General features: G+C 36.4%; 1 protein-coding gene across 3 annotated transcripts; it reads left to right on the top strand.

Moving 5' to 3' along the window:
* The first annotated feature begins 3206 nt into the window (after positions 1-3206).
* LOC110025285 (serine/arginine-rich splicing factor 4-like) lies at positions 3207-15891 on the top strand. 3 transcript variants are annotated; one of them, XM_020725692.1, is made up of 2 exons: positions 3207-3510; positions 13190-15891. In XM_020725692.1, exon 2 carries the CDS (start codon positions 13212-13214, stop codon positions 15222-15224), a length of 2013 nt encoding a protein of 670 aa, XP_020581351.1. In that variant the 5' UTR covers positions 3207-3510; positions 13190-13211; the 3' UTR covers positions 15225-15891. The 3 variants fall into 3 exon arrangements, with proteins under 3 accessions (XP_020581351.1, XP_020581350.1, XP_020581352.1); XM_020725691.1 differs by having other exon boundaries at positions 3207-3515; XM_020725693.1 differs by having other exon boundaries at positions 3223-3295.

Genomic DNA, 15891 nt, shown 5'->3' with positions numbered 1-15891 from the left:
TCTAGACCTCAACCAAAAGTGAGGTCAACAACTTTTCATCTCTCTCTTCCAAATGACCAATATACCAAGTTCATTTTGTTTCTCCATTTGATGCATCTTGAAGATAAAAATTTTGGAGGAAATTATATAACTTATAACAAAAAAAATTGTTAAAAAATTTTGAAACTAAATTTTAAAAAGACAATAAATCAAACTAGAGATCAGTGTGTTCAATCTATCAAATATTGATCCATCTCGGACTGGCAAGTGCATTTGATAATCAAATAAACTTTGGAAGTATATGCAGTTAATTGTTTCATATATGCTTCAAGACCACACAGTATATGTGGTTAATCGTCATTTGTGCTTTAAGGCTAGATCATATAGTGGTTAAACGTGTCGTCTGTGCTTTTAGACCAAGTAGTATATATGATTAATAGTGGAGTGTGTGCTTTAAAAATAATATAGTATTTGCGGTTAGTTGTGTCATGCATGGTTTAATATCATATAGTATATACAGTTAACTATTTCATACACGCTTTAAAATCATATAATATTTGTGGTTAAGTGTGTCATTGTACTTTGAGACTAAACAATATATGTGGTTAACTGTGTCATGCGTACTATAAGACCATGTAGTGTATGTGGTTAACTGTGGAAAATTATAGGAATAACTGTAGCTAATCATTTGAGGTCTTTATTTTTTCTATCCATCATTGCTCAAGATAACATTAAAAAAATTAGAGTTGTCAACCCCACATTACAATCATAAATGCATGATGATTGACTTGTATATATGCAAAACATCCCAACCAATAAACCAAAGTAACCCCAATACAACCAACAAAGCCCTAAACCAACATAATTACCTAAATCAAAACAAACTAAACTAAAACTAACCAATCCATAAACCAAAGAAAAATCAACCACAACCAATCAATCTCTTAATCATAGTTAATCAAACCATGGCCAGAGCAACCCCAAGCACAACGAGCTAAACTATAATCATAATAACCCCAACCAACAAAATCCTTAAGTCAGAGCAAACTCAACCAATGCCAACCAATTCTTAAACTAGAGCAAACCTAACTACAATAAATAAATCCCTAAACTTGAGAAACACTAAGTACAACCAAACCACAAATAGTGCAACCCCAACCACATCCAACAACCCTCGAACCAGAGCAACCATAACTACAGTAAACAAAATCCACAACCAACAAAATTTCTAAACAAAGTAAACATAACCACAACCAACAAATCCCTACACCAGAGTAACTGCAAACTCAACTAGCGAAACCCACATAACCCAAGCATAACTCACATAACCCTAACCACAACCAACAAAACTACAACTATAATAATCCCAATTACAAACAAAATAACACCAACTAAAGCAACCTTAACCATAATCAACTAAGCACACATAACCCAACTCGTAGCCAGGATAACTCCAACTAAAACCAACCAAACCATAAACAACATAATCCCAACCAAAGCAACCCAACAACATTCAACAAAGACCATGTAACCCAAACTGCAACCCATGTAACCCCATCCACAACTAACCAAACCACAATCAAAGCAAAACAAAACACAACCAACACAACCCAAAGTAGTGTAACCCCAACCACAATCAACAAGGATCATATAACTCAAACCACAACCCAAATAACCCCGATCACAAACAATTAAACCACAACCAAAGCAACCCTAATCGCAATCACAACAAACCACAACCATCAAAGACCACAATACCACATCTGCAACCCATTAAACCCAACACATAACCCAAATCACAACCCATATAACCCTAACCACAACCAACAAAGACCATCAAACCACAACCAGAGAGGACAATGTAAACATAAAACCAAAATCACAAAGAAACCCAACTATCTGCAATTTCAAATACGGGGAAAGGCCAAAACCAACAATCAAAATTGTTAATACGAAAAAGATAGAAAAACAAAAATTTGAGCATGGAAGTTTGGTTAGGGGAAGAAAAAATGAGAAGTTAGAACCGCACCCACAATCACATACAAGAAAAACCTCAGTGGTATGATCCTAACCAATGATGATCGTTTGAGATACATACAAAGAGGAGGCATTGAATAATAGGGAGAAGCAAAAACCACACACTTCAATGCCCTAATGATGATGCCTACAATGAAGAAGGAGATAAAACAAAAATCAAGGGTAATATCATGCATAAAACAAGATGTTTGCAGAAAATATGAGGGAGAATGACTTCTTTTCCTAACCAGAACGTGACGTGTTCCTAGGAACTAAGCTCAACATTGCCCTTCATAGATTCATTATTTTAGGAATCATATTTTATGGAAAACAAAAACCCAATAAGAGTGCTCCCACACTCACGCAATTTGCTTTTTAAAACAGAAAGCAGCTAAAAAACCCTCTCAAACGCATCCAAAATCTAATTAACTGTGAAAGGAGGCCGGTAAAAAAACTCGATATATCAATCAGGAAACTTTTTGAATTTATAACACATTATAATAATTAATTTTACTAAGAGTTAACTTTAAAAAAAAAAAAAACCATTACTAATCAATATAAAATTAATGGCACTTACACACATAATTACCCTTGTAACTCACCTGACAACAAATAATTATTATAGTTTCTCAACAATCATTCCACTAACATACATCATTAGTCATTATTTTGATAGCCCAACTGTTATTTTCATTTTCATTTTCATTGTATATATAATACTCTCCATCGCAGTCATAAAAAAATAATTTTTGTGTTCCATACTATAAAATTATCTTAAGACCCGTTTGTGGCAGTTTATAAGTGCGGGCGGTGTTTTCAAAACGCTGTCGTACCGTATAGTTAGCGCATTTCGCCAGCTTACCGAAACCGCGTTTGGGTTTTTACACTAAATGCAGGTCGCGGGTCGAACCTCGCGGTCCGCCCGTGGACCGCGTTTTAGGACTAACAACTTATCTTGAAACGCACAAGCTGCCCCAAATGCACCCTTAATCTAGCGTATGAGAAGAAGTAGCATGTATAAATTGATTTATTTAAAATATCATTTCAATGGATAAAGTCACCTGATTTTTTATTTTTTATCTAATATCTTTTATTCAATCAACCTTCCAAACGAAAAATTATGATATATTTAATAATAATTAGATTTAATAAAATCGAATTTCCACTTCAAAATTCTAATATCTGTAAAGGAGCCCAAAAAAAAAAAAAAAGCGTGCTTTATTTAGCAGCCGCAACCAATTCCTTCCCAAATTTTAGGGTTTATAAAAGGCTTCCCAGGATCGTTCTTCAATCAGCACGGGTAATTTGCCTGCTTGATCTATGATTATTTTCGTCTTCTTTCACGTCTTGCGAATGGCTGCCAGATAACTTCAGGGCTGTAACTTGGGGAGGCGTCGTCGGTCTTTAACTCATTTTCCCCGATCGTATTCCACTGAATGGGACACAGCTGATTGTCCGTGAAGGTAGGAAAGAGCAAGCCAGTCACAAAGAGGGAAGGATTGAAGAGCTGAGGCAGTTTAGTGAGTTTATATTTCACTGTAATTGTGTTTATTACTGTTGATTTTAGTCTGGGATGCAAATGGAGAAGTAGCGATTCTTCTGTGTTAGGTTGCGCGTTTCCTTTGAATATATGATCGAAAGAGTTGGGCCGTTGAAATGTCAATTATGAATATGATGTTGTGTTCGGCTATGGTGAGATTTTTGTTTTTCAGTTTTCATTTTGACCAATTTTCCTTGATGCATGCTTTGCAGAACTTTTTCTTCTGTTTCATGCCCATTTTTTGACGTTCTAGAATATTGGCCTAGGTTTATTGGATGATTTACGGGTTTAAGGCTGGAGAAGAAAAAACTTGCCAGTGTGGCTTTCGGAATTGTTTTATGAGTCTTGCAAGCAGACTTCCATTGGCAGTGTGAAATCAGTGGTGGCCTGAGTTTGTGATAAACCCTCTTGTGGTGATGTATTGTATGGTTCACGAATAAGTATTTTGGTACCCAAAGCAAAGAGAATATTGTGAAATGATATACCATTTAAGATATATGATTTCACCCCCGTTCACTTGAAATTCTGGCTTTGCGACCTCTCATTGGATTTCCACGATAGGTGCAGGGAATGTATATGCAAGGAAATAGGAGAAAAGGAAGTGAGGTTGACCTATTATATATTCTCATGTAATATTTGAAAAGGGAGATAGGATTCGAAATTGATGAAAAATATTATATTGGAAGGAGCAATGCCATCCTGAACTGGTCTCCATCTTCATCAATGAGCTCAAACTTAAGCATCAAGGGGATTCTGCTAGGGTAGGTTTCTAGCAATGACGACATCGATCGTCTCCATTTTGGGCATTCAAAGTTTTAGATAAATTTGAACTCTAACTTAGATGATTCTCTGATGCGTCTTTCAGGCTGAAAGTCTTTGATAAGCTACTGAGAAGACCATAAACTATATTAACCTTTACTACTACTAAAAGTTCCACTTGTGATTTCACTCAAGTAAGTTCCTAATTCTTTATTTCTAAGAAAGAAATCCAAACTCTTGGGGCAACGAATCCATAAATAAGGAGAAAATATTAAATAAGAAATGGATAATCCATAGGCATTCTGTTCAAATTGCTAATGATAAATTTTCCATCGATCGTTGCTCCTCCAATTTCTAAGCATGAAAAAACTTGAGAAGGCCTTCTTCGTCACTTTGCAAGTTGTAGTTGTATGCTCTACTCAACCTTGCTTAATATATCTTAATTTTTTATTTGGAAAGTCAATTGAATATAGAAGATACACTTTTGATTTGAATTGAATTTGAAGTTTTTTCTTGTTTAAGTATAAAATATGTCGACTGGTGGCAAAAAAAGTCGGGATGTTACTTCAGGATAATCAAAGAAAAGGTTCATGGGGGAGCTAGGGGAGAATTAAAGAAAAGCTACATCAATAGAAGTTGGAGTGTACATTTTGCTTGGGAGAATCACCAGAATTGGAGAGGGAATCATAGAAACAAGCGTAGATGTCAAATAATATAGTAAGGGAAGCTTTTTATTGTTAACATAGCAACCAACTCATTTGGCTGTAGTCTTTATCATGTGTCTTCTTTTGCTATATTATCTGTTTTGATGATAGTATTTTGTTGCATGCACTTGAATAGGAGAATCAAATATTGTCTTTTTCATGCACATGCAATTCTAGATGTATGCTTTAGGATAAACATTTATCCTTTCTTAAGTGTTCTAAAATTAAATCAAGATTTTAAATTTGTCAATGGTAATATAGTTTTAACATAAAAAATGTTTTGCTAATTATTTCTTATTATCTATCGAGGAATAAGAGTTATTTAGTATTTTTTTTCTTGAATAAGCTTATTTAAACTTGTCAGTACTACTGTAGGCATATATCATATATAGTGTCTCTTAAATCTATAATAAATAAATCAATTTTTTTGCTAGTGATCGTTTAAAATTTCATTTAAAATATTTATATTCTATTTAAATTTAGGTTTTTAATTAAATTTCTTTAAAAGCTAAAAGTTTTTATATAAATGTGATTATTTTTTTATTTAATTACTGTTAGCCATGTACATTTGGGCACATAATTTTGTACTAATAAGTGAAGAGGCAAAATAACTTAAATGGAGTTCTCAATGTGACGAGATTGTTGCCATAAAAAAATATCTATGGGTGTCTCCCATGCTTTTATCTGCAACCCAAGTCATCAATTTCTCTCTTTTTTTATCTCATCCGATGGGTGATAGTAATATGGAGATGTTATTGAGAGAAAGCCAACAAAAAAAAAAGATGCCAAAAATATGTTGTTCAAAGGGAAGTATAATGCCAATGAGAGGATTGCAAAGAAGTAGTAAATAAGCCATGCCTTATCTATTTTTAATCCATTTTCTACTTCCATTTAATTCTTAGTGGCAACTATCTAACATATTATCTTGAGACACAATTAGATGAGCGGTTTAAATCCCTTATTTGGAAGAATCTTAGGTGGTGTTTAGTAGCTCCCTATTAAAAGGATTTATCGTCAGGATTTATCCAGGCAAATATAAAAAAGCGTAAGTTCCATAAATTTATTAAATTTCAGATTTAACGTCCAAAATTTGCCTTTCTATTCATGTTAAATCCGGATTTAATCCAACATAAAGGTAGATTTAATAAATTCGAATTTAGTAAATCTTGCTAATGCTAAATCCTTTCTGCAACCAAACACCCCCTTAATGTCATCATTGATATTAACAGTAATCCTCTGTGCTCTCTGCTATACGAAGTTGTTTCTGACAATCAACATCTTTATCCTCCTTATTAGGTTGTCTTCTATCTCTCAGGGGTCAATTTTTAACTCTGTCATATGGGCTTAGTGTTGGTGATACTAGATTTTTATGTAGAGAAAATCTTTATGGAGGTCATCAAGCTCACCACTTAGATGGATCTCTTAGCTCAACAACATTAACCTCCGACCTCACCTCAAAAAAGATTGAGATTCTTATATAGAATTAGCAAACAACAATACTAATTGACGTGCACTGAACTCATCGTTGTCAATGAATAAATTTGTTGATCTCTCATTGTTGATAAATGTTTAACTTTATGCAACAAGGAATCAATATCATGAAGGTGATCCTTCAAGCGCCAATTTGTTGATTGCAAATCAGCTTCTCCATCATGCACTTTCTTACGCTTTATGTGGCCAATATTCATTTTAAACATATTCCATGGTACACTTGGAATGCCCATTTTCAATGGAGTATGATCTTTTCATGCTTTTCAAGTTTAAATTTTGATTGACAGTGTCGCTGACTCTGATTCTTGCTTGAATGATTTAAGCGAAGGTCATTGACCTATTGATTCATCATCAATCATAGTGGTCATGCTTACAAGTCAGGATCCTTTTAGAACTTATTCACATTGGCAAGCCAAGAAAATTTTATATGGTTTATTAAGTAGGCATATAAGCTATTTGCTTAATTCATACTACAACCGAGGAAATTCCTTCTAGAATATAAATATAAGAAAAAACATTCTTGAGAAAAACAAATGGCTATTGCTAGTAACCCATTGCCAAAAAAGCCATTTCTAAGAAGGATTTGATGATGTTGAGCTTGTTATACATGTTATGGGAAGTCAACTTAGGGTTTATTTGGGGCAGCTGCGACTTATCAATAAGCTGTTGCGCAACTGCTGCCCCAGGAAGCTGCTGCGGATAAACTGGTTGGTTGTTTGTTTTCTGCTGTTTGAAAACAGTTGTGCGACTGTTGTTTTTGGGCAAATGGTCATTCTGCCCCCGTATAGTAATGTTGATTGTAACAGAACTGTCATAGCCATATATTTGTACTTCAGAAACAAAACTTCAATTCAGAACATTACAAAATTTCAGATAAATATCTCTCCTGACAGTGAGATCAATATTACTAAAAAAATTATTAAAATTACATTTAATAATATAATAATATTAATTTTAAAATGCAGACGGTGTACATCACTAGCTACGTCGTTCTCCAAAGATGTTTTCCATTGGCGAGCACTGTCATCAGTGAAATCTGCTGGACTATCTGCCCATCGAAAGAAGTCACACTTATCCATGATTCTCTGCGGACATTTGTAAAACTGCCTCCCGTAGCTATGCGCGTGACTTGACATAAGTAGGGAAGTCTGATGTTCACAGTGACAGAGCAATCGTTGGGTGGTCCCTGAAATCCTGGAGCTCATCTATCCTGCATGCTACAAAAGACAATCCATTAGTCACAACAGAAGTTGAAATTGCTAAAAGAAGTAATTAATTACAGCTTTTTGTAGGCGTGAGGTCTCAGATAACTCAGTTTACCAATAAATGAATCAATTATTACAAGAAGACATCATACCTTGTAAAAAAAGTTTTTGGTTGACTTTAACTCACATAAAATCAAACTCGTGTCTGTCACATATGTATATCACCCCAGTAGATCTTCAAAAATCATATCGCCGAAAAGTAGAGAGGAACTTATTATGATTTTACATGTAACACCAACCAACAACGATTAATAGGTCATCCAGAAGAATCCTTAAGGTTAAATGTCTCATCATTGACCTCTTAAGGATTCTTCTGGATGACCTATTATACATGAATGAGACATTTGATCTTAAGGAAAACAAGTGAAATATAAATGAAAAGAAAATACACTTACAAATAACGTAGAAAGCCCAAAGCAATCAATATCAATTATACAACAAAAATAAACAGGAACTGTACAAAATAAATAAGTAGTTATTGATAAAAGAAGTAAGTAATTATAATTATGTGTAAATGTGAGGTCTCAGAAAACTCAATATATCAACGAAACAGTCTGCATTACAAGAAGACAGTAAACCTTGTAGAAAAAGGGTTCTTGGGTGCCTTTAACTCTGCCATCTCGCAAGCACCTTCCTCATCTTTAATACAGGTGACTCAAGTCAGAACTATCACCTCAAGCCACATTAACCACCCCAAGCCACAACCAAAAACCACCACCCTAAACCACAACAAAAAACTATCAACCCAAGCCACAACCAAAAACTACCACCCCAAGCCACAACCACAAACCCAAGCCACAACCATCACCTCAAACCACATTAACCATCTCAAGCAACATTCATCCCAACCCACAACCAAAAACCACCACCCCAAGCCACATTAACCATCACTCCAAGCTACAACCACCACCCAAACCCACGCAACCACCACACAACCCACATCATTGACCAACACAACACAACCCACAACACTGACAACCACCACCCCAACCCACAACACTGACCAACAATCCACAACAACCACCACGCAACCCCACACTGGCCATCACAACACAATGACCAACAAACACAACACAAGCCACAACACTGGACATCACAACACAACCCGCAACCACAGCCACATCCAACATCAAACTAGAACACTGGCCAACATAACACCACCCATAGCACTGACCAACACAACACAACCCACGGTCATAATGCTGGCCAACACAACAACATAACTAACAACAGACACAACCCAACACTGGTCATCATAACACAATCCGCAACACTGACCATCACAGTACAACCCACAGCACAACCAACAGAAAACCACAACACTGGACAATACAACACCACTCACATTACTGACCAACACAACACAACTCACGACCACAACACTTGCCAACGCAGCAACACATCAAACCACAGACACGACCCAACACTGGCCATCACAACACAATCCACAGCACTGTCAAACACAACACAACTCACAACACTGACCATCAAGTCACAACCCACAGCCACAACCAACAACAAACCACAACTCTGGCCAACACAACACCACTCACAACACAACCCACGACCACAACACAACAAACCATCACACCACACAACAACACCACCCACAACAAAACACAACACCACCCACAGGACCGACCAATACAACAACACCCACCGCACAACAATCCATCACACCGCACAACAATCCATCACACCACACAACAACACTGACCAACACAACACCACGACAATCCAACACTGGCCAACCACAAATTTAGGACCAACACCACAACATAATAAATCCAACACCACAACAAAACAAACCCAACACCACCACACAAACCCAACAACACAACACAAAAAACCCTATTATTTTTAAATTCACAACAAATAGAAACACCAACACCATCTCCTCCGTCACCACGTTAAAAAATCAACAGAGAAATTAAAATAATCCAACAAAGACATCAAAATCCAATAGAAACGAGAAACCAAAACGACGTATGTGAGAAAGGATAAGGAAAGGGGATACCGGTGTCCGGAACGAGAGATTATGATAGAAGGAATGAGAGATCACAGAGTAAGCGAGAGATCGCAGAGGAAGGTTAGGGCAGACGACGAAGGGAGAGATCGCGGAGGGGCACCCACGGTAAGGTGTGTAACATAAGAAACGCGGGATGCAGGGTCGAACCCGTGGCCCGCGTTTTACTTAAAATGCCCCGCGTTTTACTTAAAACGTCCCGCAACGCAGTAGTAAGAATTTTTGATGCAACAATTAAAGGGCAAATGATACCACTAGTAACAATATTCTGAAAATGGGGATGACATTCTCTCTCATTCTCTGCCATCATACACCCCATGTGAGGGCTGGCGTGACATGAAATTTCCTTTCACTATTATATGTTATATTTATTTAGCTTATTTTCTTTGTTAACATAGATTTGAGAAGACAAAATTGCCCAAACTCCTTTCAGTTTTCTCTATACATTTTGATTATTTTTAAATACAATTTAATTTATTTTTAAATATAAAAAATATATTTATACAAATTATTTTAACTAAAACCGGAAAGTGCTCTTAAATGAGCTCTTAGTTCTTAAAAGTTAGTGTTATTAAATCTTTTTATTTTCTCTTTTGTAGTATTTTAAATATTTTTTTATTGAATTTTAATATATATATTTTAATAATTTTTACTATATTGACGTGTCAGTATCTATATTTTCAATAATAGATGTGTCACATATTCTTGCCCGTGTTCCCGTTTCCATGTCTGTGCAACACATTTACCGACGTAAGAAGCTTTGATGTGACAACTAAAGGGCAAATGATACAACCAGTAACAATATTCTGTAAATGGGGATGGCATTCTCTCTCTTCTCTACCATCATACACCCCATGCGAGGGCTGGCTTGACGTGAAATTTCCTTCCACTATTTAATGTTATATTTATTTAGCTTATTTTCTTTCTTAACATCGATTTGAGAAGAGAAAATTGCCCAAACTCCTTTCAGTTTTCTCTATACTTTCTAGTATGATCTCTAATTTGAGCATCTAAGAGAGCTTGTTAAGAAACCCCAGGAATGTTCTCTCTTAGAATTATATATAAAATTTGACATTCTCTCTTTCTCTGGCGCCAAATTCTCGCTGCTGAACTGCTAATAGAACATGCCCAAGGTTCTAGGGTGTCATTCATTGCTTTGAAATAGCAAGTAGTGCCATTTGTTTGTATTAAGAAGAAATTGACAAGCATTGAAGAAAATTTTTGTTTATTGAAGTTTTCTCATTAGAAATATTTGTCCGCCCGAGAAATTTTTTTAATAAATGAAGTAATTTCCTTGTGATTGCACTATTTTGATTTAGCTGCCTATGGTGTTTATTTTGTGTGCTATGATATTGGCATCCTTGCACTCAAGTTCTTGGAGATTTCATGCGATTTTATGACCTTTCTACGTCTTTCAATGTTTGATGTTTTGAAGAGGTAATATTGATGTTTTTTCAAGACATAAGTAGCAAATAGTACAGATTAGTTTCATTTGTTTGAAATTGAAATCAGCTGGTAGTAATTAGTTAACTTTGTTCTTTTTATTTGTTCCTTGTTGCTATTTATTTAGTTTTTTTTGGCTCATTTACATACAGACCACCCAATTCTTATATATTTGCATATCCAAAACCTGAACTTTCCTATGTACATTCATACCACCCAAATCTTCCATATCACATGAAAAATACCACTATTTTAACTTTCAAAAATTGAAATGCACCTTTTCATGTTTGTCATGTATGTAAAAATTGAAGTTTAGCCATTAGATATGTAAATACATACGAATTGTGTGGTATGTATGCTTGTTATTTTCATGTGTGTGTTTGGGGCAATTGGATTGCTTGGGTGCCTTGCCTGATTTAATAATGGAGTGCCTATGGTTTGTAACTAGGGCTGTAAATGAGCCGAGCTGAGCCTCGGCTTGTGTTCGGCTCATTCCAATTTTGTTCGTGTTTGAAATGGCTCATGAACAATGTGTTCGTGTTCGACTCGAATAACATATTCTTGTTTATGTTCGGTTCGAAATAGGCTCGATAGAATATAAAATGCGGCGGAATCGCGCTAATAATACCACGAATGACAGAAAAACACCGATAACACAGCGATAACACCCGCAATAACACATGAGTAACACCCACAATAACACATGAGTAACACCCAAATAGCGCGGGCCGTTATTTCGCGGTATTAATGGTGTTATTCTGTGGTGTAACACCGCGGAATAATATCGATAACACTAATAACACTGCGGAATAACATCTGAGTAACACCGCGGACAACAAAATAATATCGCAGGTGTTATTCGGAGCTATTCGGCGGTATTATTGGTATTATCAATGTTATTTCACGGTGTTACACTGCAAAATAACACCACGAACGAAACATAACGGGTGTTACTCGGGTGTTATTCCGCGGTGTTACACCGTGAAATAACACCAATAACACCGCAAAATATATTTATATTTATATTTATTTATTTCTTTTTGAGCCAACTCGAGCCGAACACGAGCGAACAAATGTTTGTTTGAGTTCGACTCGTTTATATTTCGAGCTTAAAAATTTGTTCGTGTTCGGCTCGTTAAGTATCACAAACGAGCCGAACACGAGCTGCTTAATTTGCCGAACACGAGCTGTTCGCGAACAACGAGCCCTTTTGACAGCTTTATTTGTAATATACTTACAGTTTAATGGATTTCTGAGCATTTGTTTTAAGGATAATCCATGTTTGGATATTCCTCGTAGGATATGTTGGGAATGTTGTGGGAATGTTTTACATTGTTATTTTTTCCCCCGCTATATCTAGCAATACTCTCTTTCTTCTGGTTGAGCTTACACCTTGTAATTTATAGCTAGAAAGCTCTTTGCAACTCGGTGTTTCACTGAGCATTAGGCTATGGTGGGTGTGTTTTGGAAACCTCTTTGCACTAGTTGTTTCGCTAAGGCATTAGGCTGGGTTTGTTTTGGGATTGCTGAACTGTGAACTACAATACATTTGATCAATTTTAATTGCCACATTCTTGTATTATTTTTTCTACATGGAACAATTGTCTGGAGCCTTTATGCTGGTGCATCTGTCTCTTCTATATGAATTGTCATATTCCTCTATTATTTTATATTTTTCGTTTGGGAAATTTACATACATAGTACAGAGTTCTTATGTATTTACTTATCTAACACCCAAAATTTGATATTTACACTCCTTGGTGTCATATGTCTATGCATGAAAAAGTGTATTTCACCTTTTAACAAGATGGTGATGGTGGTATTTTTTATGTGATGCTAAAGATTTGAGTGGTATGCATGTAAAATATGAATTGAAATGCCCCTTTTCATTTAGCTGTTTATATATTTCTTTATTTGCAACCTTTTCTTTTTCTTCTGATGTTTTGCTTTTTGTACATTTGTTTAGGTTCAGTTCGAATAATAAACCAATGTCATTGTATGTGGGTCACCTTTCACCTCATGTCTCTCAAGATGAGCTTGAAGGGGTTTTCCGGAGGTTTGGCCGTTGCCATTTTCAGTTGAAAGATGGTTATGGATTTGTAGTGTATGAAGTCACTGCAAATGCCGAAAGGGCTTTGAGAGCACTGCGGGGCAAGCAAATTTGTGGTGAGCAAATATCCCTGAATTGGTCAAACAAACAGCCAAGACCTTTTCAAAGGCCTCCAAGGGGTTCTAGATTTGATGAACCTCATCGAAGAAGGGTATTCAGAGAAGAGGGTGATGTTACTGGGTTTAGGAGTTCGCAGGATGAAAGGGATTTTTCTATAGATATTCGTAGTCCAGCCTATAATGCGGGACATCGGGTTGATAGTGCACCTGATAAAGAAGCTGGACATACTTGGGAGGATGTTGATGGTGTTAGAGGGAACAGAGTTGAGAATTTGTCTGATCCATTGATGGATGAAGACACTGGTGATCTCAATCCATTGGAACATGATCGCTGGGGTGAGCGTGCCAATGATATGTTGCCTGGTCACGGACTCTGTAAGGATTCTGATTTTGATGGATATGAACCATACCATGGCTACAACAAGAGAAATGAGAAAGAAGACAACCAAAGAGCCAGCTCAGACAGTTCTCCTTATAGAGCTATTCATGGGAAAGGGCATAGAGAGCACTTCATTGTGGAAGCTGAGAGAAGGTTTGATAAACCGATGCCCCATCTAGCCTGTTACAATTGTGGCCAAGTGGGTCATATTAGAAGGAGATGTCCTGAAGGAGATGGGAGGAGAGGGAGATTTACTAAGTTTGAGCGGAGGAGAGATGGAATGAGTTTCAAAGATAAAGTGGAAGGAAGGCGAAAAAAGTTTCAAGCCAATTCACGGGGAAGGCCAGGCACCAGCATAGATCCGCTTGTAGCAAGACATCGTGCATGGGATAGAAAGGGATCACATTCCAGTAAGTCAGTAAAGACTGAAAGTTCTCCAGAAAGAAGAGAAAAATCCAGAGTCAAACTGCATTCTCGGTCTCAAAGTAAGAAGGGAACCAAGGATAAATACTCATCAAAGAAAAGATCAAAGAAGAAAAGAAGAGTAGAGGCATCTGAAACTTCATCAATGTCTTCCGATTCCTCTAAATCAAGTTCAGGAAAGACGCATTCAAAATCCATTTCTGGTAGCAGATCTTATTCAAAATCAACATCGTCTTCTAGATCCCATCCAGCATCATCTAGGTCAAGGTCCATGTCAGTCTCATCATATGCCAAATTTAAAAGTTCTAGATCAAGGTCTAGATCTTTGTCAAGATCAAAGTCTAGGTCAACTCCGTATGGGTCATTGTCGCTTTCTATTTCATTGGGACGGAAGTCATCTTCTTCTCCTAAGAATATAGAAAGAAACGTTCAGATAAATACCATCCCGAAGAACAACTCTGAGCACATGGAAAGCCTAGAGTCCAAGCATTCCTCTAAAATGAACAACTCTGAAACGAAGACATTGAAAGATGAAAATTCATTTTCTCCATTGGGAGATAAGACTCAATCTAATGTAGAATATTATGAAAAAAATAGTTTCAATGAGCATAAAACTGATTTGAAAGTTGGATATAACAAAACGGATGCATGCTTTACTACACTCAACGGTGCTGGTTCTGCTACTGAAAATTATTCAGAGACGAGTGCTCTGCAGGGTTCTCCTATGAAGAATCCGATAGAACAAGTAGCAGTTGACTCTACAATACTTTCAACAAGGGAAATGCTCTCAGCACTTCATCATAATGGATTGGCGTCACTTAAGGAGGGTGAGCTAGATGTTTCAGTTGAGGGCTACTTCGGTGCTGCTCGGCTATGGCCATGGGAGATGATATACTATCGGAGATTGAGAAGGGGACCAATTTCCACTGAGAATTATGCAAAAAGGCTTGAGCAAAACAAGGAATTTGGTATTGTGGATAAGTACATTAGAAGCTGTAGTGGTTGGGGAGAGCGTCAAAGGAATACATGATCAGGATGGACATTTTATTGCAGTTGCATTGATAGCTTTTCGTCCAAATTATATGATTTTGTTGTAAGGTGCACCCTATCAGGTAAAGAATTTACAGTCCTATTTACTGTACAATTCAAGGATATGTTTGAGGCAAACATGTGGCTGCTTAGGCTTGAGAGAAACTTGCTCAATGTAAAATGAAATTTATGGTCATTCAGTGAGGTTTTTTTCTGATAAATCATCTGTTATTTTGTTATTTCCTATTAACTTTAAATTATTAACTTTGACTATTGGTTGCAGAAGTGGCTTGTTGCGCTATGTTGCATGTTTAGTAGTTTGTGCATCTAGTACAATTTGTTCTTCCAGAGGTTTCGAAATCTGCACTCTCACACTTGTTTCTACAGATTGAGCTTATCAATGGTCTTGAAGCAGCTGATAATCAACATCCTCATTAACCTTGTGCCAACTATTTGGGAAGTTTGAATCAGAATATCAGATGATATAAAGTTATTGGCCCAAATTGATTTTATTTCAGTCTTATGCAAAGGACATGATTCTTTTATGGGAACTCCACATGATCGTTAATGCCAATTGTGATTTCATGAGAACAACTTTGAGGCTATAGATAATGGTAAAAGAATTTTGTGATTCAGGTTTTTTTATTTTGGGGCATTTACATACATAC

This window comes from Phalaenopsis equestris, unplaced genomic scaffold (assembly GCF_001263595.1).
Source record: "Phalaenopsis equestris unplaced genomic scaffold, ASM126359v1 Scaffold000297, whole genome shotgun sequence".
Lineage (NCBI taxonomy): Eukaryota > Viridiplantae > Streptophyta > Magnoliopsida > Asparagales > Orchidaceae > Phalaenopsis > Phalaenopsis equestris.
Note: the sequence above shows the minus strand (reverse complement) of the source record. Positions and strands in the feature narration are given on the sequence as shown.

Bases quoted from the DNA above. Each gene is read 5' to 3' on its own strand.
- LOC110025285 (XM_020725692.1), top strand. From the start codon at position 13,212: ATGTCATTGTATGTGGGTCACCTTTCACCTCATGTCTCTCAAGATGAG.